Source organism: Hoplias malabaricus, chromosome 1 (assembly GCF_029633855.1).
Source record: "Hoplias malabaricus isolate fHopMal1 chromosome 1, fHopMal1.hap1, whole genome shotgun sequence".
NCBI lineage: Eukaryota > Metazoa > Chordata > Actinopteri > Characiformes > Erythrinidae > Hoplias > Hoplias malabaricus.
Genome location: NC_089800.1, coordinates 11,529,235 through 11,556,866, shown reverse-complemented (window position 1 = coordinate 11,556,866; position 27,632 = coordinate 11,529,235). Strand labels below are relative to the sequence as shown.

Genomic DNA, 27,632 nt, shown 5'->3' with positions numbered 1-27,632 from the left:
AATACTGCTTCAGATTGAGGGACATGGTTTGTTTGATCTGGACCTGGATATCGCTGAATATGGTTCTATGTAGCAGAGGTGTAATGTGGTTCTACAGCACCAACAATGGACTATCTCCAGTAATAAAAATGATATTGAAACAACAGAAGAACACGATGTAACATTTTCAAAAATTGCTGTGTAGATTCAACAAAAGTCCGTCAGTCAACAGAAACATTACATTAATTAAAGAACCTCCGAAGCGTACATACTGTTAACTGGTTGTGTAGCTTTGTTTTTTTCGTATAACAAGTGGGAAAATTTGACATTATTCTGAAACCGTTTTTCATCGCGGCCCGGAAACGACGTGCTTTCAAATGAAGTACATCTTTTGCGCGGAGTTACGCAACATTAGTACAGACTAATGTATACGCGTAAATAAACAACACTCACTCAAGAAACACAAGAAAGTGCTTGTGTTTGACTCTAAAACCCGGTACTTCCGTATAAGATTAAATGGGATTTATTTACTGTGACCACACTTGTGCGCGCGCCTCCGGCTTCTGCGATTGCGCGGCTGGATCCCCGTGGATTCACCTCAGACAACAAACAAATATGACGACTGCTATTGTGTTTATCAAAGACAAATTAAAGCATATAAGCGTAGTGAAGCTTAAAGAGGTAAAAAAACACCTGCTATACACAGTTAATATTCATACATTGTGCCGCAATATTAAAAACCGGTATGAAAAACAAGTGTGGAAAAAAAAACCGTTTAATCCAGTTTGCAGTGTATTCAAGCACTAGGTTTAATCACTGTCCAAGAAAACAACAAAACAAGACAGCCCCAAGTCCAGCTACAAATCCTGTAAAATTAGTTTAATACGGGATTGGAGTGGCACTAAGTGAAGGGGCATTTCTATACATGTGGTTGTACTGGGGCACAGACAGAATTTAGAGGGGCACAGCTCTCTGCTTTCCAGTAGCCATGAAAAAAAGCCTATTAAACACTAAATGGTTTAAGTGATTTAACACTAAAGTGGGTCTTACCCTGCCATGGATGAGAAGTGGACAAATGAACACTAATTTGTTTTCAATTATTAATGGCATTTTCTTGGGGTAAAAACAATTAAAAAGCATAAACATAATACATCCTCAGTTGCGCATCTTTTGTCAAAACTGTCATGTTACTTCTGACATACACATGGGGTTCACAGAAATGTGAGAGAATTGTGTTACTAACGTCTGCACCTCCTAATTTAATATATCATTTTCTATATTTGGATCCTAAACTTTAGAAAGGGCACGTTTTTGAAATTCTGTTGGATGGTGTTACATGCTCTTACCTTTATTTTCTGTGGGCTGGAAATGTCTGACTCTGCTTCAGTGGTGTGTTTTGTATTCTGGTAGATTATATGATTATAAGTGGCTATAACCAAAATGCTGTAGGCCATGATTACATTCTCTGTTGCGTAGCTGACCTTCTTTTAAATATTTACTTATGGGAAAAGACAAAAGCTGAAATAAAGGGGCTTTGACTGAAAACGTTAGTTGCTCAAGCTTTTGGAAAGACACTAGGGCATTATGGGAAGTTCCTGTAGTGAATTTATGTGGTGTGTTCTGTAGTCCTCAGCAATCCAGGATAAAATTGCCTTTTAACTGCTGTGATTTTAGTGGGGCACAGCAACATTTTAAAGTGTGTCTGGTGATGCCCCAAACAGCTCCGCTGGTCATTATTGCTGGGAGGTGACAGTTTTAATGAGTATATAAAGAGCTTGTGAAGAGGTGAGGACCAGTCATTTACTGGCCTTTCTCGGGCTCTTCTGAAAGGCGGTTTGGTTTTAATTCCATACAGCGGCTCTTTGGATGTGACAGTATGTTAAAACTTTCTGTGCTGTAGCTTTTCAAGGCATTATACTTAGATGATTGGTTGATATTGCCAGCACTGTGAACATTCTGTCCCTAAGGGTAAATTCCATTTCATTTATCCTGAGCCACTACTGCTGAGTCCTACCCCTCCATTGTGCCTAGGGATGTCTCAGTTCTCAGTGGGACAGAGAGGAAGAGTGTAGTGTTAGGGATATATGAGAGATCACCAGCAGTGCGGCTGCACAAAGTGCACACCAGGGACACTACTGCGACTTTAAAGTTGGAACTGGAAGTTTTGAAGTGAAAAGCTGCTGAGCCTCTAATATTACATATTACCCTCATATTATAAAGTACAAAATCTGTAACCCCACCTAGTGCCATGTAGGTAAATAGAGTAGAACAAAAAATGTAATTTAAATTTGCACCTACACATACACAGTTGTGTTCTGCCAAATCTACAAGGTCCCCCAAAAGATGATACCCCCCCTCTTAGTTAATTAATTATTATTTATTTTAGCTAACTATCCTCTCTTATGTGAGTTATTTGGTGATATTTAAAGAGATGTGGCCATGAGGTGATTAACACCAATGAGCAAGTTGATAGACAGCGGTATCATTGCATTTCACATGACAACATTTTGTATAGTAACTGCCATTTTGAGGATTTAGGAACATAACTGAGAAATCCTGATAGATTTATCTGTGTCACATTTGTAAACAGAGCCCTGTCCTATTGTGTTAATCAGCAGAGGTTGGGGTTGACTCCCAGATGCCGTTGTACTCCCTACATGGTGCACTTCATACATTATAAAACCAATACTGCTACACCCAGAGAGCACACTGGTCGCCACATAAATGGTATTACTGAATATTAATGGTTTTATAATCTGACATACAATGCATATAAATAGTCAAATAGATGGCTGAATGCACAAAGACCATGGCTGAATGTTATGGAAATGTCAGTGTTGTTCTAATGTCTGATCAGTTGATTTATGACGGACTTCTCTGTGGCTCATCTGATGGCTTGCAGGCTGTTTTTGACATACACAGCTCTGAAAAATCTCATGTCATGTGTATGCTCTGGATATTGTGTTCTTCCCTTATACGATGCTGAAGAGATCTTCCTGTAATCCAGAGAAAGTCCTGAAGGAACAGGGCTTCTTTTTTTGTTCTTACATATATGCAACTTTCATTATAATGTATCTGGGGCCTTTTTACTGTAGATACAAAGCTCTAAATCCATCAACGAAAAAGCAAGGATATAGGATATATTTCAAACCTGGATGCAAAATCCAGTCCTGGGTGTCTTTTTTCCCTGCATTGTCTCTTGCTGCTCTTTCTCTTTCTCGCTTGCTCGCGCCCTTTGCTTGCTTTCTTTGCTATTACTTTTTTTTTTGCTCTACTTCTTCTTTCTCTGCTCTCTCTCTCTCTCTCTCTCTCTCTCTCACACACACACACATATTTCTCTGTCATTCCCATACTTAGCAAAGTCCCTGAAGACAGAAGAAAAAAGTTCTTGCCTCTGTAACTATAAAGCCTCCACATTCTGAGGGCAGGGAGTTTTTCAGGAGCTTAACAGACTCCAGACAGCCCTGGCTAATCGCTTATATGAATTCAGGCTCTTGCTTTTTTTTTTAAAGGCTCTTATATTTTATTCCCTCTTTATAAAGTCCTTCGGTGCTCTAAATTATTGTTGAACCTCAAATCTGCGGTTAGCAATTCATTCCAGTTCTGAACGTGTACCAGTGGCCAAGTCTGTTCAAGTCTAATTAGTTAGGCATGATCAAAGAGGTCATTTTTGTGAGGCTTTGACTAATACCGGTTATCCTTGCTGAAAGACTACCCGGGGATCACACACACAGAGGAGTGCCATATCTGCGCTGTTTGGTGAGCAGGGTGTTAACATGGAAATTAAGGGAGGAATTTGAGTTATGTTCCAGCTCACAATGGAAGAAAGGGGATTTTCTTGGGAATGACTCAGCAGAGACAAAACCAGAGGGGGACTTAAAATACTGTATCTTGTTTTAGCTGTGGACTTATGAGTTTTCCATACTTTGCGGATTGTAGATGTTACTAATTTTAGGTTTTTAACTAAATCAGAGTTCTTCATTCATTTTAGCCTACCCACTACTTATTTTACACATGGAAAAAACCATGAATCCCTTTCAGGCATGACATCCACATGGACAAATCCAAAATGTTTTAATGAAGCTATATTTAAGTACTCTCTCTCACACACAGCTTTATAATGGAACGATAGAAAAATCGCTAGGAATATAAAAAGAACAGACCATTGAAGTGTCCATAATTTTTCACTTATTTTACTAAAGTCAATACACAACCAAATCTTTTACAAGAAACCAAGGCCAAAAGATATTTCAACTTGTTCAAACGATCTCACAAACATTGCAACTTCGATTTGGACACAACATGACTTTACTGTGAATTATTAAAATGTACAAACCACAGGAAGCCATTTGTTTGTTAGTGGCATTAAGCACATAGCTCCAATGTTAAACTATTATTCTGCATATAAAATATTTACTGTACATCTACTGTATACAACTAGGGTAGGTTGAAATATTTGTAAATTAATTTAAGAACAGTCATTCTTACATGTCAGTCAGTTCATTCATGAACGTGTCGATATTAACGTCAGTAACATTTGTTATATTTGTTGTAAAGAGCCAGCAGCTAAAATGTTAGTCAATGACCTGAGTTGCTTGCTTCCTCCCTGGAGATAACTGTGCAAGATCCTCAGATGAAGTAAACATTTTCAGACTCTGATTATCCAAAGAAGAATGTGAGTTTTAATCTCTGGGCCTGCCATGCGCATGCTCAAACACACAGCTTGTGACCGGGAGGTCAGAGATAAGGGTTTTGAGGACACAGTTCTGCTTGTTTTTCTGTTGTACCCAAGAATGCTTGATGATATCACCCCTTCTCATGCCATAGTTTTCTGATATTGCACCAGCTCTGATGCCACAGATGAACCCAGGGGAATGTGCAGACCACTTTAAACGTGTGGAATACTCTTTATCTATGACTGCTGTCCTATCAGGAATCAAGTTTGCACATTTTTGGAGGAATTCTGATACTGATTAACTGTTCTGTACTGTTTTGCTTCAGTTCAGCGTATGCTAGCTGTAACTATCAGTAAGAACAGGAGATCTGAGATAGACTCAATAGGTTAAGGCCTCGTCCACACAGAACCGTTTTATTTTAAAATATTTTTAAAATATCCCCATCCAGATGAATACGAAAATGCTTGCATTATCATGTCAGCCCAGGAGGCCATTTTAAAAGAGACATCAAAACAACATTACACATGAGAGAAACACAGTGGTTTAATACCAAAATCACTCCATACTCACTATGTAGTGCAATTAAGTCATGAATAGTGAATGTAGATCTTAATAGTGCATTATATTTTTTCTAATACAGCTTCATTTATATTTATTCATATGTGGGACTCTAAAATCTATTGTTATTCTAAGATTTTAAAGAACTTAAAAAGACACATTGGTGTGACATAAAAACCGAGACAATATATTTATTATTTATAATATATCAACCACAAAAAATGGCTATTGTGACATGCCTACACTTAGCAACACAGTTGCAGCCACTTGGAATACCATAGCAACAGCCTAGTCACACAATAGCAATAACGTAAATAGCATCTACATGGGATACCAGAGCAACCACTTGGCAACCATTTAAAAATACCATAGCAACTTGGATATGACAGCAACGGTCTAGCATTCATTTAGCAACACTGTGACAATTACCTGGTGTAACATAGTAACTTAGAGACTACCTAACAACCAGCAACACATTAGCAACCACCTGGGATGTCTTAGCAACTGCCTGGTAACAACTTAACAACACCTGGAATACCATAGCAGCAGCCTAGTGACACCATTACAGCCACCTAGCAAACAGTTATTAACACCTTGGCAACCAGTTGGGGTACCACAGAAATTGCAAAAAAAACAAAAAACAAAACAAAACAAAACACTTAGCAACATTTTAGCAACAGCCTGAGATACCTTAGCAACTGTCTGGAACTTACCAACAACCTGGAATACCACAGCAACAGCCTAGTGATCCTGTAGAATTTATCTAACAACCACTTATCAACACTTTAGCAACCGCTTGGCATACCATATCAACCACTTAGTAACTTCTTAAACAAATAAACTGCACAACATCCACTTAGTAACACATTAGTAACCACCTGAGATACCCTAGCAACTGCCTGGCAACAACATAGTAACTCACAAGCAACCACTGTGAAAGTCATGTTCTTTGACTTTTGCAGTGCCTTCAACCCCATCTGACCCCTTCTGCTGATGGAAGCTCAGGTAAACCCTTCCATGGTGTCCTGAGTCACTGACTACCTAAGCGGAAAACTTGTTAACTACCTACCTGTGGATTAAAGAAGACGTTGAGCAGCACTATGGCTCCACAGGGGATTGTTCTTGCTTCTTTCCTCTTCACTTTTTACACCTCGGATTTCAGGTAAGCTTCAGAGATGTGGCACCTGCAGAAGTTCTCAGATGACACTGCTATTGTTGGGTCTATTGGTGAGGGGAGGGTGGAAGAGTACAGGAGAGTGCTGAACAATTTTGTGGACTGGTGCCAGCACAAATATCTCCAGCTTAATGCCCAGGACTCGCAGTGGAGCTTTCATGAAGGAAAAGTCCCCTCCGACTACCATCCACATCGAGGTGGTCAATATCTACAGGTACCTGGGTGTTCACCTGTGCAATAAGTTACGATGGGAGGTGAACATAGACCAATAGAAGAAGGGTCAGAACCATCTCTACTTCCTGTGGAGGCTGAGGGCCATTGGTGTAAGGGGCCACCTGCTCAGAACTTTATAAGTCTGTGGTGTCGAGTGTCATTACCTATGCTGCTGTGCGCTGGAGCAGTGGTATCAAAGCAAAGGACACCAACAGAATCAATAAGATCATTAGACAGGCCAGCTCAAACCTGGGGATGAAACTGGACACAGTGGAGATGTTGGAAGAGTGGAGGATGCTGACAAAGGTGTCAGCAGTCATGAAGGTCCCCTGTCACCCTCTCCATAAAACATATCAGTGTCAGAGTAACACACTGAGCAGCAGGCTGCTCCTACCCCATGGCAGGAAGGAATGTTTCCGCAGGTCATTTCTTCCTGCAATAATTAGACTTTACAACTCTAGACTAATCAAACCAAATCAAATAATTTTTTTGAAGTCAAAGAGCAGCAAGGTGGCACATATTTAATAAAAATATTTGTGAGGGGAGAAAAGAGAATGAAAGGCACAAACAAGCAGACTTCAAGTGATTTATCTGTTTGTCTTGAGTCAGAATTTACTTAGTTATCTCCCTGCCCACACACACACACACATGCTTATGCTTATGTGGGTAAGTCCACTGCTCTATGAACTATCTATGTCCACAAGGGAGGGAAGGAGGGAATACGCTGGGGCACGTGCCTGAAACCACATATTATCTCTCTGTTTATCTAGATCTCTTCCTCTCTCTGTGCACCCACCCATCCACACAAACACACAAAAACATTTTTTATGTGTGCGTGTGTGTGTGTGTGTGTGTATATATATATATATATATATATATATATATATATATATATATATATCACTGCCTGCAATCCAGATCTGTCTATTTTCGAAAATGTTTGTTGCATATGAAGAATGGAATCAGACAACTGTGACCATGGATTATTGTGTAACTTAAGTCTTGTATAAAACAAGAATGAGCAAAAATTACACTTGCGAAACTGCAACAACTTATATATTCTCTTCTGATTTTGGAATGGTTAAAGTTTAATTGAAAGGAACAAACACCACTAAACATACAATACACAGCAATACAGATACAAAACAAAACAGCACTGAAACAAGGGGTTACACTGGGCTTCTATAATGGACAGTTACTCTAAAGACCAGTAGTGTTAACAGGCCACTAGCTGGAAACAGGCTCTCTCTGTCGACAATAGCAGCAGCTAACAGCAGCATAAGCAGACTACTAGCTGGAAGCATAGCCACTAGCAGGCCACTAGTTGGAGGCAGGCTCCATAGGTCCAATATTAATGCATGATTCTCACGAAACTTCAAGGATAAATTTTCAGAATTGACAGAGGCAGAAAATCCACAAGTGATATGAGAGGAGAGGAGTGAATTAAGGAGGAACATGTAGACAAAAGAGGCAAGAAAGAGAGACCATTTTCCCTCTTCCCTTTTATTTTTTATAGACATGCTTTCCAACTGGCACATCACTATCAGAAGTGTTTGGAGTTCACAAAGCACAAACATGCCTGCAGCAAAACACATTCTTCTTCAAACACTTTCACATGCTCAGATACACATGCTCACACAAAGCACATGCAGAAACATACATTCTCACCGGCCAGTGGAAACAAACTACTCAACACAGTCCAGAAGTGCTTTATGCACTTCAGGGTCTCAGTGGGTCCGGCGCCTAAACAAGGAATCACTGGGCACAAGGCAGGAACACACTATGCATGGGGCGCTTATGCATCACAGGGTATCAAACACACACTACGACCAGTTCTGCACAGCTAATCCAACACACAACATATCTCAAATTTTGTGAACCCTGGCTCATGCAACATTTCTTTTGAAATTTGAAATTTGTGACATTAAGAGGATATTTGTTCTTCAGTAAAATCTTTTACACTAGGCTTTACGTCAATTATAGGACCACGACATTCAGCCAAAAGAACCTTAGAGAACATTAAAGAAGTTAATGTTGTTGCAGCTTTAAATATTTCCGGGTTCTAACTCAAAGTGACCTCTTCTGGTCTACACCAGAGTAAAACAACAAACAAAGAGCAGTGTGGAGGAAGAATTATGGAGCAACACATAGGCATATAGGCCCTGCTATGTGGTCAAAGCTAGTCAAAATTTAACGCAGACAGGGAACCCCCAAAAATATTTCTACAGGATCAGGTCAACTGTTCAGCTTGGCAAAGAAATATACAGATAGATAGTTCTGATGTTTGTTTCCAGGCAAATGAAAATGATAAGAATGAGTGTAAAAAAACAAAACTCAAAAAGTATAGCCAGAAAGTAGGAAGGAAATGAGAGCTCCCTGATATATAAGAACCACTATACATCACTGTCAACAAACCTCAGTGAATGCTTGAGAGCAGCAGGATAATAGAACATATATCTCAGAAATGTATTAATTAAATTGACCAGACAAAACGTGAAATGTCTTGTGTGCATACCGCCTGCATTTAAAATTAATTTTAATTATTAAGTCATATCAACAAATATGCATAGTTTTGGTCTGAGAATTATAAGAGTTCCTCAGTACTGTAATTTGTATACAAATTAAATTCTCATAACTTTCTCTAAAATCTTGGATAATAAATTGACATATGAAATTGCTCTATATTTGAGAAGTTCAAGACCTTTCTTAATTAATGGCTTAAAAACTGCTCATTTATATTTAAAAGGCATCCACAGCTGGAAATACAGTTTATTACTGTAATGGGGGCTCAATTCATTCTGGTAATATTTAATTGAGGGTCTAATATGCACATGAGCTGGAGAAAGTAAACATGTTTAACCAGCTTTGTTTTCTGAAGTAGTTTAAAAGAGTCCAGGTTCCGTGATGTAATTGTACTGTAATCAAAACCTGCACTGGCTGCATAAAGCAAGGGATCAGTAATTGGTGAGATTTTTATGGTCAGGCTTTTTATCTTTATCTTAAAGTATCAAATTTACAGTTGAAAATAACAAAATACTGCTACAAACTGGTTGTGTTTGAGTTCCAGCAGTCACGTGGTTCATAGTTAGTTTAAAAATGATGCTAAATAGTGTCCTAGGATTATAAGCTACTTTATATTTCTGGATCAAAAATACCATTCCAGCTCATGCCAAAGGTATACACCGCCCAATATGGGAGTACTTTAAGCAAATCTAACTGACATGGGCACGTTAATTATAAGATGTGCCTACAAATACATATTCTGGAATCCAAAAGGTGGAATTTGCAAAAGAATATAAATCATTCACTAGGATATTTTCCACTAGGACAATTCAAACATTACATTGGACATTATTATTATTATTATTATTATTATTATTATTATTATTAGACAGAAATACTAACTTACATATATTCATTGTTTTTCATTAGCAGAGATACTGAGGAAAAAATGCTAAACTGAGAAAAATTTAACACTCTGAAACAGTAAATGACAATGTATTGAACAGATAATTAACAATGTTTACGCAGTTATATAAAGGTGTACATTTCATTTGAGCTCAGTAGAGGAAGTTAGGGTTAGGGTTATCATTTTCTCCATTCAGTACTGGGTAAGAAAAACATGTCTTCAAAAATTCAAACTCTAATTCAAATATTTTCAATTTAATAGCCATAGAAATAATACAAATAATACAGGCAAGAGAAATTTTGGCCCCTACATATTCTCAAACAATGTCCCACCAGAGTGTGATTGATATTACCTTGAAAGAGTTTAAGGAGAGCCGAAAACCAAAATCCAACCTTTTTTTAAAAGCTGAACAAAATGAAAACACAACATTCTCTGATGCACATGCCCATGCCAGTTACTTTTTACAAGGCAACACACCCTAAGACTCTCCCTAAGGCTACATGTTGATGTGTGAATTAGGTCAGAATGTCCACAGTGGCCCCTAATAGGTAGTTTATTCTGCAACTCAACAAATCAATCAGTTATAATCTCAGTGCCCATGATTTTGGTGGGTGGTGTTCAGTGCCACAGCTCACCAATGCAGACATAACACAGACATTCAGGAAGAAAGGGAAATAAACAAGAGAATGTTAACAATAAGGAAGCCATCAAAACAACCACAAACACAGAACCAAGACTAAAGGCTATTCTGACAGGATTAGTTTTACCTGTGGACTTGGGGTAAAGTTATTATTGCCAGAGTAACTCAGTGGTTTTAATCCCATCTGAATGGAGCATTTCAGTCATTTTTTTTTTCAGGAGTGCATGCTCCCGTTTCAGAAAAGATTCATGAGCCATTTACTTACTGTAAAACGAGCAGTAAAACCAACCCCAGGTTAAAGCAATCCTGTCTGAATTGACATGTCATGGGAAAAATAATTTTTTTTTTCATGTTTTCTTAAGAATGGATGTGCTGGAGGAGGAATTTAATAAAGAAATATGATTCAAAGGTTAGCTCAGCTGTTGAATGACACAACACATTCAATATTACCCAACATATCACTTAGTGGAGAGAAATACTAATCATCAAGTTACCATTAAACGGTCCATAAAATCAGTTGTAATAACTGAGCAAAGGATTACTAAGGTTTTCTGCCTTCTCACCCATTGTATATTTCGAAGGACTAGAAGATGAGTTTGTTGAGGGATGGATAACTTTGGTGGGAGTGCTGTTCTCAATGACATGTAAAATATAAATGTTAGTTTTACATGTTTACAACCTTAACCCTAACTCAGTTCATATAGGGCTTCAGACAGAAGATAGTAACTGTAAGTAATACCTGAAACAAATAAAATACAAATACCTGAAAAAAAAGAAGCGAGCTAGGACATAAACAACAACAAAAATGAAATAATAACCCTGATTAAGAAAATCAGAGACACAGAGACATAAGGGATCAAAGACAACAACAGAGAACAAACAAACCCAAGAACCACAAACCACAAATCACTGACAACACTGAGATTTGGGACATGGCTTACAAACCTTTAGGCTAGAGATATACTTGTTGTTATCTATGCTGCCTTGCCTATGCTGCGTTAGTTTTGTGCACACACTCAGAACATGCTTAAAGGCAGGGCTGGATAATTCAACATCAATATATGTTGCAATATAAAATGTTTCAGTAACAATGATATGATTTTTATACACATTTTCAATATTTCAATATATATGATTTACAGCATCTGTTACTGACTGACGGCTATTACACGGCTCTGCCATGAGTTAATAGTACTCAATTCTGAAGTTAGTTTAAATATTTTAATATTGACAAAGCCAAGAGATTTTGTCTGATGGTGAGGTCATGTTGATTTCAGTTCTTGGCATTTTTTGTGGCTTTTTTTATTGTTCACATAGGTATCGGAATTATATCGTATTGACTGAAATTCAGAAATATATTGTGACGTAAATTTTGCTGAGGCTAGAGAAACAGACACATTTAATTGGTCAGTCTGCACGTCTGTAGTCCTTGTTTACGTCAGGCAAAGCTCATGTATCTGTATCATCTGTAAATGTATCATGTATACATTTACGTTTCGGCATAGCTGCTCGAGATGAGGGTTCATCTCGAGCAGCTATGCCGAAACGTAAATGTAAGTTCTCGGATGAATTAAAAAAGAAATTCCCATGTTTTGTGTAGCAAATAAAAGTGTAAAAGACCTAAGAGCACACATAGGTTCAGCTAAGCACACAACGGCAGCGAGGGGCGGGAGCTCATCACCCCCACCCCCCCACCCCCCTCCGAGACATGCCCTCTTTTTCACCATCTCAGATCTGGTCACCCTAGGTAAGGCAGAATCCTGACAGGTTTCCACAATGTTTCAAATGTACTCAATTTCACCTGCAGTTTTTCTTTGATTGTTACCATGCTACGTATGCTATGAGCGGAGGACAGTGAACAGGGCTAAAGCAAATCAAACTGGGAATGTCATTACGCTGTCAAATGAACTGTCACTGAAGTAGTACCCTCAAGGGTACATCTTCAGTATTTTTAGTTAGGGCACATAATTGTACCTTATTCTATTATAATTGTAGATTTTAAAATTGTGTTGATTTCAAACGCCCCATCTCATCTCTAGGACTCATGTCCTTTTATTTTACACAGTTCTATAATGAAAGATAACAGATATTCACCTCTGCTTCTGGAGAAAAGAATGTAATGAATTTTTAGGGAAACCACTGTGGTACCTTTAAATGTACAGTACCTTTTTTCTGTCGTGTAGAAACACATGGATTTTGAGTCAAGTGGTGTGCATGAGAGAAAAGAGAGGGGAGAGCAGGGCCTCTTAAGATGTGTTGATCTGTCTGTTACATAGGAGATTTTAATTAGGTTATTTGTTGTTTATGGAAGTTTGCTATGTTGTGTTTTATTCGTGCCTCATTAGATATGTAAAAGCCCATTGTCCCCATAATATGTTATCTACCATTACATTGTTACACATACTGTGATCACCCTGCTCTAGTTTGAGGGTGAGAGTTAGCTCTGCACCAACACCCAGTGCCCTGGTTAAACCACAGCAATGAAACACAATGAAAAGCCTGCTGTCCTGCTGTACGCCAATGCTGCAATATTTTGTACAGATAGGCTAAATATGTAGTGCTGAAAATTCATTTTAGCAAATATTTTACATTGTTAGTGCAAGTGTTTTCCAGTGAATTACATGAAGTAAATTTCTTATTTTAAATTTATTTTTTTATAGTAAACTTAACTTGCAGATCAGTCAAAAATGAGAAAATGACCGCAATAGAAATACAGACAAAGGTGCGGTCAGTGGGTGGGATAATGGGATTGAGGTAAAGTGAAAGAAAAAAAGAGAGCGTTTGACTTGTAGCTCTGGAATGCAAGCCACCAATACTTTGACTTCTTCTTTGGAAACAGCTGCGTTTCCTTTTTCAAAGATATTTTTTCCTTATTTATCTGATCCCGCAGGACAGATCCATCTCTGCTGTCTGACAGTGGCTTCCTCCCTCTAAATCTGCTTCTCTGGCTAGCCCTGAAACACACACCCACCCACACACACACACACACCTGCTGGAGCACATACATATCACTCTAGCAGGTTTCTGTATGCACACAATACTACACTCAGAAGAACGAAAAAAAAACCTTTTTGCACACTTAACAAGTGGTAAATCTTTAAAAGACACAGACACACACACAAGATACAGCAGTAAAGGCAAGAACATACTCAATGTTCTCATCTCATTTTCACTTTTTTGTACCCCAGGAAGAATGCATCATTGAAAATTCAATTAGCAACAAGACCAATAAAAGAAATACAGGACAACAATCATGCTGTACTATTATACCCAGTCAAAATGCTAAAATTACAATTTGGAATGTGTAAAGGAAAATTTGTAAATTGTTATTTTGTATATATTTATTTGTTATAATGAGAGAAAAATGGTAGAACAGAGAGAGAGTCCCTGCTGAGGAGGTGCAGAAAAGGTTATTTTGAACTGGCATGAAGGAGAAATAAGAGATCAAGAGTTTTAACTTCTGTTTTAACTGTGCCTTGACCCGAAGGATAAGATAAAACCTGTGACAGGTGGAATCTGACAGGATATGGCAATTATATGCTATTTGAATGAGCAGAAAACAGCTTCACAAGATCTGCAAGCACTTGGATCCTCCAAACATAAGCAAAACAAATTACAAACTTCATCATCTTACTGGGGTAAAAGAACCATTTGCTCATGTGTAAGGCCTGGCTCACAATCTCCACTCTAATTCATCATGGTGTTCTATCCGATTGAAATCAGGACTCTGTGTAGGCCAGTCAAGTTCTTCCACACCAAACTTGCTCATCCATGTCTTTATGGACCTTGCTTTGTGCACTGGTGCACAGTCAAGTTGGAAAAGAAAGGGGCCATCTTCAAACGGTTCCCTCAAAGTTGGGAGCATGAAATTGTCTAAAATCTCTTGGTATGCTGAAACATTAAGGGTTACACACACACACACACACACACACACACACACACACACACACAAATGTCTGCCTGTTTTGAGCAAAGATACCAGATCCCCTACTGACACACAGGTATGAGCATCTAACTGTTGCCATTCAGCTGGGCTCTGATGCACACACAGATAGTTGTCATTGGTTACATCCGTTGGGATGAGAACGGACAGGATTCAGACATCTTTTAGCACAGGCCTTACACAACTGTAATTATCCCAAATTACCCTGAAACACACCCTACCCACTGGATCCTTTGCCACTGCAAAATCTCAGAAATACCTCCAGTTTTCATTTAGTCCTGCATGGAATGTTAGTGCTGAAAAAAATGAACATGAATAAATGTATTGTGTTGGCTGATCTTCCAAAGAACTTGACTGAGGACCCTTGTTATATAAGATATTCCTGCAGGTATTTCTGAGTGGCATGGTTGTTAAATAAAACATATGGGTGGCACTGAATCCCATTTGTGCCATATGCTGCTGTCAGTTACATAAGATTTGCTGTAATGTATAGCAATAAATATATAATATAATTTACTATAATTTACAGTTTTGATCATTTATTACTCAGTATTGTCAAGCAGTAGAGCTCAGAGAAGAAAATTAATCCCAAAGTTTATTATGGCTTCTTGCGATATTTTTTTGATTATTTGTGAAAACTTCAACTAAATTTATATTTCTGTTCATCCAAATTTTAAGGTTTTTTCTTAATGTGGTAGCAGCCTCTGTTCTTCTGAGAAGGCCTTACACTCAAATTAGTGAAGATGTGATTGCATTTAGGGATCCAAAAATGTTTTGATAGTGTTCCATCACTCAAAGGAATGCAGTCTCTAGCTAATGGACTTGATGAGCTGCTCTGGAGAGTTGTATTGTCACTTGTATTGGCATTGTTCGTCTGTGAAGATTATACATATATGTGCATGTGAAAGAATGCCTACATCAACAATAAGTTCACCTTAAAGTAGCTGAACACTAATTAGAAGTGGTCTTTTGTACTTAATTAAAAAAAAAGTGAAATCTCTCTCTCTCTCTCTCTCTCTCCCACCACACACACACACACACACATAAATTAGCACATGCAAGTAGCATGGTTGTCTTAAATATTTTTTTAAATCCCTCTTCACTAATCCTTTGTGTCATTGCTGAAGCTCAGACCATAAAGTCTGGATTCTGTGAGTATCTTGTGTAAGACTTTGTTGATAGGAACTATAGCTGTAAAATCCTACACCTCTGACTGACCCATACTAACTCTGGCAGCTACTGCAGAGCTGCCTTTCATGCCTTTTCCAGGTCAAAGCCTTGGATCAGAGCTGTAAAGAAATGTCCAGGGAGCACTGGTGTAGGATCCTGCTGCCTTCTAGTTGCTGTACTACAAAGCACCATGACCAGTAACCTGGGGAAAATGGAAATTCAAAAACGACTAATTTATTTCTAGGAGATCTGAAATGGCCAACACAATTCATTTTGCATTAATCATCACCTAGATATCATACATATGTTCACAATTCAAATTCAGGAGGCCAGCATGTTCAAGCAAATATAATTGGAAATTTGTCTGGGAATCTTCATGAACCCGCCCTGTGAAGGACTGGCGACCCCTCCAGGGTGTGTTCCCGCCTTGCACCCAGTGATTCTGGGTTCACTGAGACCCTGAACTGGAGAGTGGTTACAGACAATGAATGAATGAATGAATCTTCATGTACCTGCCTCCAGTTTTATTAATTTAAGTGATCATTCTAAAATGATCACATAGGAACCAAACAAATGAACCCCAAGAGGTTCACAAGAGTGAGGGAGCAGCCATGGCCTTTAATTATGGAAGCTGGAAGAATTTAAATGTGGGGACTGAGTAAGATGTAAGAGTATGTGCCCTCTGCAGCCATGCAATATGGAAAGGGAGGCCTGGGAGAATCTGAGAATAATTGCATAAACACTTATGAATTCTTCACATGCCTGGGGCCCCAGCATATTTTTACTGCTTTATCCAAATGAGACAACCATGAAATCTTCTGTGGTGCAAAGATAGTGGATGTAATTAAATGCTTTGACACTGAACTTTCACTCTTGCATAGCACACTGTGGACAAGGTTATGTAATCAGGAAAGTCTGACCTTCAAGGATGTAGCTGAATTGTTTGGCTATTTTTTTTACTTGGTGTCAGTGACAAAAGTATGTTTCCCTGAACTTTGTCTGTAAGTGTAATGATCTGTGAATGTATCAGCAGCATTTACTCTCTGTGTGTTGCCAGCGTAGTCAGCTGGATACTTATTATCATGACTTCATCAATAAAAACAAAGGGTTTGAAATATATAAATATTCATGGGTTGCAGTGTTGTAATGTTTTTGTTTTGGGCACCATATTGGGACCGATTATTTGGTTTAAGAGCGCAGCACTAATGTAAATGAATAGAAAAGACAGACCCATTTATCTCGTACACAGCTCCTCTCACTGCGCTGGAGAGACATTTACAACACTTAGAAGCACATCTTAGTTTACTGACTTTCTCTTGTAATCATGTTCCTTCAGTATCGGTCTCTGTGTATCTTCTTTGTGTTTTTAGCCATGCCCCGTCTTCCTTACAACTTGAAATTGTTTTGTGATTCATTAAGCTTTATATTCTATCTTTTTCTTCGGAGCATTTGCACGTCATTACTCCTGGTTCTTTTTTCCTGGTTAGATCATGTCTTATCTTCCATGTTCATGGTTTTTTGTATAAGGTCTGTCTTTTATAGTTGTGGATTATTCCTTTGGTTTCTCTGTCTGTGATCGCCCCAGTCTATGATCACATGTTCTGCACATTTGTTTTTCTTAAGCTCTAACACTCCTGAATCTGTTTGGCTTGATAAAAACATAATGAGTTCAACAGAATATTGTGGAGACATGCAAGGCACAAAACCTGGTATAGTATTTCACTGTCAGTATGAGCAGAGATGTGAAAAAACACTGAAATGTCAATAACCAAGCGATAGGAATTCTTTTGTAGATATCATTTCTCAATATAAACTGCTGTAGTGCTTGTGCAGACATTTTTCTTATCTATGTTTTTTCCAAGAAAAAAGACTTACATAAACAACAATAACAGATGTCCAGATTCCCAGCTCCATTCTATTACTCAAATATGTTGTTGATGGTAAAGCAATGTTACCCTCTCGTTTCAAACTTCTCATTTATCATGATCAATTTAATTTATTTGTTTGTGTGACTTTCTCTCATACATTCAGACACACAAACAATCCAGGTCTGAAACAGATCTGAAACACTTTTTATAGTATATTAAATAAATATATTAAACTATTATTGTAACTAATAACAAATGTTATTGTTTGTTCTGAACTCAGAAGTTGCTGTATTTGACATTCGTTTTCTCTGATGTTTTTTGCAGTAGTTAAATTATTACTTATGAAATAACTATAGCACTTTCTGAGGAATTACTTTTCTTTAACATTCACTGAGGGACTTGTTTGTTAGCCCTTTGGAACATTTTTTATTTTCAAACAATTTTGATAAATCTCCATTATAAACACAGGCCTGCCAAAAAAAGTTGCAAAACCAAGAGTTCATAGACAGTTTACAATACATGTTATTTACCCTGGCTGGATCTGACTCTTATACTGTGGGTCTCAAACTGAATTTCAGTAACGGGTAAACTCAAGATTATTAAGGTTTGTCTCTGCTCACGTCTTCTTTTTGAAGAGTTATTTCTAAAGTATGAAAATCTGTGGCATCTCAGCATCTCAGTCTGCATGCTTTTAGGATTATGTCATCAATCACTGTATGATGTCAGTGGTGCATGTTCTCGTTCACATGATACAATCCAGGCTGCTAGGCCTAATATGTACTGAAACTCTTTCTGGGGCGTAGTTTAGTTTTTCTGACGGAACCTACACCAACCATAACATTATAACCACCTCCTTGTTTCCACATTTACTGTCCATTATCTGACCATACAGGAGAACTTTGTAGTTTTATAATTACACACTATAGTCCATTTGTTGCTTTGTATACCCTATTCAATGGTCAGGACTCCTAAAAGACCTCCACAAAGCAGGTATGATTTGGGTGGTGGATCATTCTCAGTGATGCAGTGACACAGACATTGTACTGGTGTGTTAATGTGAGTTGTGCTGGTATGAGTGGATCAGACACATCAGGGCTGCTGAAGTTTTAAGCACTGTGTTCACTCACTGTAAACTCTGCTTGACACACTTACCTCATTGGTCCACCTTGTAGATGTAAAGTCAGAGAAAGTAGCTCATCTGTTGCTGCACAGTTTGTGTTGGTGGTTCACTAATCCTTCATCAGTGGACACAGGACTTTTCTCATTCTATCAGTTACACTGAGGGCTTTAAAAACTCCAGCAGTCCTTCTGTGTCAGATCCACCTGTACCAGCACACCACAAACTAACACACCACCATCACAATGAGTAGAAACAAGGAGGTGGTCGTAGTATCATGGTTGATCAGTGTATGTCTTTAATTTAATCGTCAGGGAAAGTGACCCATTCCATTTTGCTGTTTTGTTTTGTTGTTTGCACTTTATGTAAGTGAATCATACACGTCACTGAGATCCAATCACTTACAGCGTCCTGTAGCATTGTCTTTAATCAGGATCATCATAGAGTGGCTGGTGGTCCTGTTTTTTATGGTGCTTTCACACATAGCTTGTTGTTCTGGAACTTTAGACTTTTCGGTTAGTCCAAAAAAAAAATAGCAGCATGTGTGAATGGTGCCTCAGCTTTGGTCTGGACGAAAAGGACCAAAATTTGATCAGACCAAAATAGGTTGTCTCCGTCTGGATAAAACCAAACCAGGGTTCGGTTCGTGTGCAGTGTTGAAAACACTCGTGTGTTGAGGCACTATAAATGGCTAAGAAGGACACGACCAGCTGATTTACTCACAGTGTTCATTCCAAAAAAACATGTCAAAACTTCCATTTAACTGTAAATTTGTGACCATACCCCCACCACGTTGTCTTAAACAAAATATGTAACATTTTTAGTTTTAAATTGCTACTCCAGGCTTGGAATGGTAGAAACTGCAGTGTAATTTTTGGAAGCGGTCAGAAAATCTTATGCAACAACTCTGTAATACTTCACTGCTGCACATGTCAAACACACCAACACAAAGGAAGCAAGAAGTAGAAAAAGGGGGGTCAAATAGCACCAAACTCCATAGATAGTGTATTTCAGAGATAATAAAAATTAAGGCTACTACACCCAGACATTGCGCAAGTTTAATAAGGAGATGAAGCTTATAGCTAAATATAATTTCTTTTATAATCCATCTTACAACACTGTACGTGAGTGCAGAAACCTTTATTTTATTATTTACACTGTGCAATACATGGGGTGTATGGAGACATTTGAGAGTGTGACCAAGTGAGAGACCCAAAAATATTAATAGTAACTATTGGACTGAATTGTTGAGCTAATAGTGATAAAAGGATGCAAGACAGATGCCTTGCTTGCTTTCTTCTTGTTGGACTAGTAGGTAATAACACAGTTGCACTTGCTGGGACAGACAGACACCTGCACTGGGTGGACAGATACTCGTTAACAAGACAACTAATGGATTTATGGCCATGTAATCTCATTCATTTACATTCAGATTTTCCCTTAAAATAATAAAAACAGCTCCGGTTTCCTCCCACAGTCCAAAAACACACGTTGGTAGGTGGATTGGCGACTCCAAAGTGTCCGTAGGTGTGAGTGTGTGAGCGAATGTGTGTGTGTGTGTGTGTGTTGCCCTGTGAAGGACTGGCGTCCCCTCCAGGGTGTGTTCCCGCCTTGCGCCCAGTGATTCCAGGTAGGCTCTGGACCCCCCGCGACCCTAAATTGGATAAGCGGTTACAGATAATGGATGGATGGATGGATAATAAAAACAAGTAAAAACAATAACAGATTTACTGTTATACATTACCACCTTTTACCTAACTGTTTCTTTTCGTGCATTAGCAAGCTGATTTGGCTGTAGTGATTTGATGCAATCATGTTGTGTCTTTCTTACAATTAATCACACTGTGAATTTCACTTCAATAAAATGTGCCTTTTTCTGTACAGCTGAATGCACAATTTGCACTCATGCTTTAGCCTCACTATTCCCTGGACACAAATACAGCATGTCTACATAGCCACTGTATTGTCCTCATTTTTTTTGGGAGCAGCTGAATGTGGGAGAACAAAGTATGAAAGGTGAAGTGTTATTTTATTTCTTCTGGGCTTTTTTTTCTTTGTGGTTGCGGACAGGGAGGAAAAAGTTGAGTTGTGTTAGGGATTAAATGCAGAAGACCATGGTTTTCCTCTGGAGGATATGATGGAAAACATTTAACGTGCTACTCAGTACTGACCACTGTGACCACAGCATGGCCCTGCTGCCCCTTTTCTGCACATCAACTCATCCAGTCCTTGCAATTATTTATCTCAAATTCTTTTCTCACTCCTACCTCAATCTTTGCACTCTTTAAGATTGGTCACGTACTTTCTCTCTTTCTCTCTCTCCCTCTCTCTCTATCTGTCTCTAGCCTGTGTTTATTTCTCACTAGAGAGTTAGGTCACTGAGTAGCTTCTGACAGCTGCTTGGTAGGTCACAGTCATTTTTCTTTTTTTTGTGTCACTCTGTATGGGCTATAATAATAATAATAATAGCACAAAACTGGAGGAGCAAAAGCTAACACTAAGTATTTTTGACTGTTCTCTACAAAGCATGTAGCACTGTTCTCTTCAGCACTGGACTTAAATGTATTTTTCTTCTACATACTATTATATGTCATATATACAAAGCCAATTTCCAGAAAAGTTGGGACATTTTTTTATTGAACTGACAAAAGCACAAAGAAATGAAATCCAGTGTTTTACTGTACAAATAAAATGTATCTTGTAAATATAAACAAATGTATTATTTGATGCCTGAAACAGAGAAGTGGTAACCAAATGCACACAGCAAACTCTCAACCAGGAATGACTGTCCTTGACGACCTGGAGGACTGCATCAAGCACAAGGAAGTTAACCCAGGGTAAAGTGCCAATCTGGGCATACAGACATTCATTCATTCCCCCCGGACAGATTTTAGACTAGCCATTTCACCTAACCTCCATGTTTTTGGATTCTGGGAGGAAACCTGAGATCCTGGAGGAACCCCCATGCTGACACAGGGAGAACAATGAAACTCCACCTGTTTCTGTTTGTTCCTGCTGTTCTATGCCGGTGCTGCACTGACCCAAGTTGTTCTCTTTGCTCCGTTCATTTTTATGGGATTGTTTACCCCAACTGGATCATAATCCAAAATTGGTTTCTGCTTTTGAGTATTGGTTCCTCTCAAGGAATCTTTCCTTTTGCTCTAAAGGGAGTTTCTCCTTGGCACTGTTTCGAAGTAGGCCTGACCCATATTTTTCTAAAGCTGCTTTGTGATGACACTGCTTGTGAAAAACCTTGAATAAATATTACTGAATCAAATTTAAAAATGTTTTTTTTGTCTTTAAATAGAAGAATGTCTTTTATATCTAAAGGATCACTCTATATACACATTTACAACTTTTAAATGGATGACTCTTTTTGTAAAGGAGTGCATTTTTGTCTGTGAATGAGTTCAAGCAAGAATCATTATATATATATAGGAGTTTTCAGTGATTATTCACTTACTTGGCCTTAAAAAGCTAAGTGAAAGTTTGTGAAACCAATGACCCCCTTGCTGCAGCTTCTGCTAATAGATGTTTCATCTACGAAGGCTATGATGCTGATTGGTTGCTTTGCACTGCTCTTATGAAAACAGCAGTAAAGTAAGTTAATGAAACTCAGTCGCAAGCAACAAAGGCCACATTCAGGTTTTGGTGCTGATGTGAAAAACATCATGAAGAACCTTTTGTACGTTTCAATCAATAAACCATGATGTTATGGTAGGGGTGGAAATATCTGTAAGTGTCTAAGTGTCATCTGGTCCTAGGTCCTCTTCCTCCTCCTCATCTTTCTCTCGTCCTAATTCACACAGGGTCTGAAGTACCAGTGGATGTTGTGTGTACTGGTGTTTACAAGTGGGTTGTGCAAGGATAGTCAGTCAGTCAGTACTGAAGAGGAAGAACAAGGACAAGCTGTCCTAAAGATGTCCCTGAAGATTTGTTCTCTAAAGGGGCCCTGTCAAACCTCTCCACACACTCTAGTTATTAATTGATAACACATGTGTTAGGGCCTTGTGGTTGGGAGGGATGGAGATCAGGGATGACTGAAGAAGTTTGACCTCTTTATGCTGCTACTGTAATTCATCAGTTAGAGGAAGGGGCACACCTTGGCTAACTCCCCAAAGCCCTTGACTAATCCCCCCATCTGTCTGTTCTCATTTTAATTTACTCTTCTGTCCTTTTCTCCTAAATTCCCTCGCCTTTTTGAGGAGGAAGGGCTGGCTGGGATGAAAGTGTGGGCTCCTGACCTCCACATGGTGACAATGCATGGAAATCCAATCAGATCACAACAGTTTATCCTAGGCCCTTGTGCTAGGGTATCTGGCTGGACAAGTACTTACGTGGCAGGAATGGCCAGCCTTACACCAGGCTTGGGAAACAGAGGGAGTTGGTGGTGGCATCTGCGGGGGAGTCGAACAGGAGATGACAAAGTTCTCATTTGACTAAAAGGCGTACTGTGGTTACCCCTTTTTCCTTCTTCCTCTGCAAGTATTTAACTGTGTGGAAACACATCTTTCACGATGGGCTTTGCTGTGGGAACCACTTTAAGCAAATAGGGAATTAGTGTCCGACCAGATATACTGGATCATTATTGCAAGCTGACTCCCCAGCATGTGGCCTCTCTGTGAAGTGGTCTATAGTACGAATGCATATGCTTGAAAACTCATCAAAAAAAATCGAGGGTAAATTGTGTGAGACTTAGTTATAGATTGTTATATTTGTATAAATATAGATATATTACAACTTAAAAAGGATAATACAATTTTGTACTAAATTTATATATATATATATATATATATATATATATATTTAAAAATGTATCTCAAATATGTTTCTAAGTTCTTATATATTTGTCTTAATGTATTTCTTTGAACAGTGGAGTATGACCGGGAGTTGTCTCCACACAGAAGACATCATAAGGAGTTCAAATTCAACTTGTCTCAGATCCCAGAAGGAGAAGCAGTTACAGCAGCAGAGTTCAGAATCTACAAGGAATGTGTGAGCAGCACATTCCGCAATGAAACCTTCGTGCTCAGTGTCTTCCAGGTGCTGGGTGACCACTCTGACAGGTGAGCAACCAGTTTATTGATCAAAATATTATCATTGCAACATGTAAGCTAAAGGCTCTGTAAAATGTAAACAAAAACAGAATGCTGTGAGGTGCGAATCATTTAAACCCTATGTTTAATGGAAAGAGGTACAAAGAAAACGTTTCAGATGTTTAAACTGGTTGGCCACCAACAAATTACAAGAACATTTGATACAGGGTCACGTTTGCAATTATAGATGCTGGATTTTTAGATGCTTGGCAATTTGGGTCTCAGTTTGGGTTATAATAGTTTTAATATTAATAATAATACATTATATTTATATAGCACTTTTCAAGAAATCAAATATCATATTTTCTTTTCATAATGTGCCAAAAGGTTTTCAAAGGTTTAGTAACTGTTTTATACCCTTATGATGTAATCCATATAGAATATGATTTTCATTGTGTTGGCCTTCCCTGAAAAATAAACAAGGTCTAGATCCTGTATATATTGTTCAGCATTAACGGTGCAAGTAGCCATGCCATGTGCCCTAATCCACTTCAACATCATCATGAATGATTGAACTGTGTGCTTAAGAAGCCAGATGGTTCCTCTCCTCTTTTGCCCAGAGGATGTAGCATCCATTATTTCAAAAAAAAAAATTCAAATAGGAAGTAGTTACCAACACATAATACTCATTAAATTGCACTTCTTGCACAAAGCACATACTTTGGCCACACACTCAATTCATGCACGGCCAGGGTGTCATTCATTTTCAGAACTGCTGCTGGTCATGGCTGAAATGCAAAGGGGCAGTGTTTTTTATTATACCCCAAATTTTATAATAACCTTCCAGAAGACCTAAGAGCACTAACTGATTTAGGTATTTTTAAAAAGAGACTAAATCCCATCTGTTCCAATTAAGTTGAATTACTTTTTTTTAATCTTTTTGTGTATTATTTACTATAAGCTGAATTATTTGTGAATTTTAAATGAGCTTTTTTATTTATGTTAATCGGTTTGTAAAGTATTTATTGCTTTTTAATTATTTTCATTCATGTGTCATTTTAATTAAACATAAATAATAGTCCTGATATATACCTCATTTAAATGTTTTTTTTTATATTTTTTTGAGACAAAGAATTAACGTAGAGGAGAATGATTATTTTAAGAAAAATTTAATCTAATTTTTTTATATTTTCACAAAAACTAGATGAAGAGAACCAAATCAAACAAATAAGACAAAAATATTACACTTGGTAGTTTCTTTATTGAGGAGAATGATCCAGTATTACATATTTGCGGCTGTATGTGAACATTTAGGATTAGCAGATAATACAGTGGGATAATAAAATTAGAGTCAGGCTTTTTTCAATTAATGGGATGATAATCAGGTGTGAATGGACGTCCTGTTCTGATTTTCACAACATGTTTTTGGAAATGTATCATGGCATGAACAAATGAGATTTCTGAGACCTCAAAAAAAGAGTTGTTTATGCTCATCAAATTGGAAAAAGTTACAAAACCATCTCTAATGTGTTTGGACTCCACCAATCCACAGTCAGACAGACTGTGTACAAATGAAGTATATTCAAGACCATAATTACCCTCCTAGAAGTGGTCAACCAAAAAAGAAAAAAAAAAACATGCCAAGAGAAGACATGTCAAAAACTACAGTCACAAAGGAACCCAAGGTAACATCTAAGCAACTAAAGGCTCATTGGCTAATGTGATGTGTTAAATGTTTAGTAGTTCACTATCACGACAACAATGAACCATAAATACATCTAAAAAGTCTAATATTTTTGTTTAATTTGTGTGATTTGGTTTCCATTATCTACTTTTAGGACTTTTGTGAGAATCTGATCAATTTATAGGTCAAAGTAAACTTTCAAGCAGCTTTTTATATAATCAAAGCAACAAGTAAAATACTTTTATATCTTCAATATATTTTGTATTTTGTGTAAAAAAAATGTGCCAGATTGGTGTGCGGATCACGGTTGGTCCGCTGTGGCGACCCCGGATGGGAGCAGCCAAAAGATGAAGAAGAAGAATATATTTTGTATTTTAACTTTAAAAATAAAAAAAAACTAAACATCCATTATCCAAAATAAAAGAGAACACATTTATATGGATTTACAAGCAATACTGCACAGCTTATAGATATTACACTGAGAATAAGTATAAATATTTAACAGGAACCATCTAATTGCAGCTGATATATAAAAACATTTAATACACTGTAAACCTGAATAAGTTCTTTTCAGCCATTCACTATACTTAAAAAATTGTGTTGTATCAACCTAAATCTATCACCAGCTGGAATAACTCAAAATGAATGATGCAGATTTTTGCCTTAATTATTTTAAAGCACAGCAGGTAACTTAGTGTCACTGTCAGATGGCTCCAGGTACCCGGATGTTGTGGGTTCGAGCCCCGCTTTGAGTGACTGTCTGTGAGGAGTTTGGTGTGTTCTCCCCGTGTCCACATGGGTTTCCTCCAGGTGCTCCGGTTTCATCCTACGGTCCAAAAACACATTTTGTGTGACTCAAAATATCAAAAAACATTGGTGACTCAAAATATCCATAGGTGTGAGTGTGTGTCACCTGTGAAGGTGTGTTCCTGCCTTGCACCCAATGATCCCAGTTAGGCAAATATAAATCAATAACTTAAAATCTGGCAAAAGCATACAACTGGGTCTTTTATCTTACAACAGTACATATATTAAAGTATTGGGAAAAGGCCATCTGAATTATGTTTTAGACAGCTAATCTGACATAAATCCACCAACAGGACTCTGCTAAATTCAACATTTACAGTTTGAGTAGTTCAGAAAGGAGACATTGTTGAATCATTCAATCCAGTTAATAACTTAGAGCATTAAAAGAAGTGAGTGAAGTGTGGGTACTTATTTGTTATATATAATGTCGTGTGTCTGATGCCCTGCTTGGGTTGGTGCTGATTGTAGAGCCCAACAGCAGTAGGCAGAGTGATATCTCTCTTTAACACAACACAGTGGGAGAAGTCTGTCACTGAAGGAACTGCCAAGTGCTGCATCTGTATCCTGTAGTGGATGTGAGATATCTTCCATTAAGGATGCCAGCTTGGCCAACAATAGCAAGTGTTGTGTCATAGATGAAGTCCACTGTGTAGAGGGTGAAGAGAGCTGTTCCTTGTGGAACCCCTCTACAGCAGAGTTTTGCATGTGACACACAGTCGTTTAGGCACACATACTGTGGCCTATTTGTAAGGTAGTCCATGGTCTATGTTATGAGGTGATGATCCACCCCTGCGCTCTCATCTCGGTCCTCAGAAGAGTGGGCCTAATGGTATTGAAAGCACTAGAGTGATCAAAGTGCTTCACACCATTTCAAAAAAGCCTCATCCACCCTGATGCCTGGCTGGTAAGCAAACTGCAGAGGATCAGTAGCTGGACTGACTGGATAAAGAGGGTGAGTGAGTGGTGTAGTGATGAAAGCAGCTGGGTCAGCAGTGGTGTTATGTCACAGGTAGTTCAGAAAACCAGCAAAATGAAAAAGCTCTGCAGAATAATGACTAGAAAGGTGTAGTGCTGCTGGATGCCAGAATTGCAAGGGAATAACAAATGACCTCGTTTTTATAGAATACCATCAATTAATCACCTTTGAGGCAAAACACAGACATTTATGGTTATTTTTCCTATTTCAAACAGCATCAAGCTATCTAGTCAACCACAATATGTTTTGCCCATTTTATTGGTGTAACAATAAAATGAAAATGTGGAAATGTCTCTGTATATGCTAATGACCTAATAAAGGCGCAAACAAAAAGAGGTTTAAAGGAACACTATGTAATTTTTGTTTACCTCAATATCATTCT

The 27,632-nt window shown here is 38.1% G+C and overlaps 1 protein-coding gene across 1 annotated transcript in view; it reads left to right on the top strand.

The window, feature by feature from the left end:
* Positions 1-27,632, top strand: part of bmp6 (bone morphogenetic protein 6) — a 52,277-nt gene that overhangs the window by 1,111 nt on the left and 23,534 nt on the right. The window contains exon 2 of the mRNA XM_066646769.1: positions 23,621-23,813. Coding sequence (XP_066502866.1) covers positions 23,621-23,813 — 193 coding nt within the window. The remainder of the gene's footprint in view (positions 1-23,620; positions 23,814-27,632) is intronic.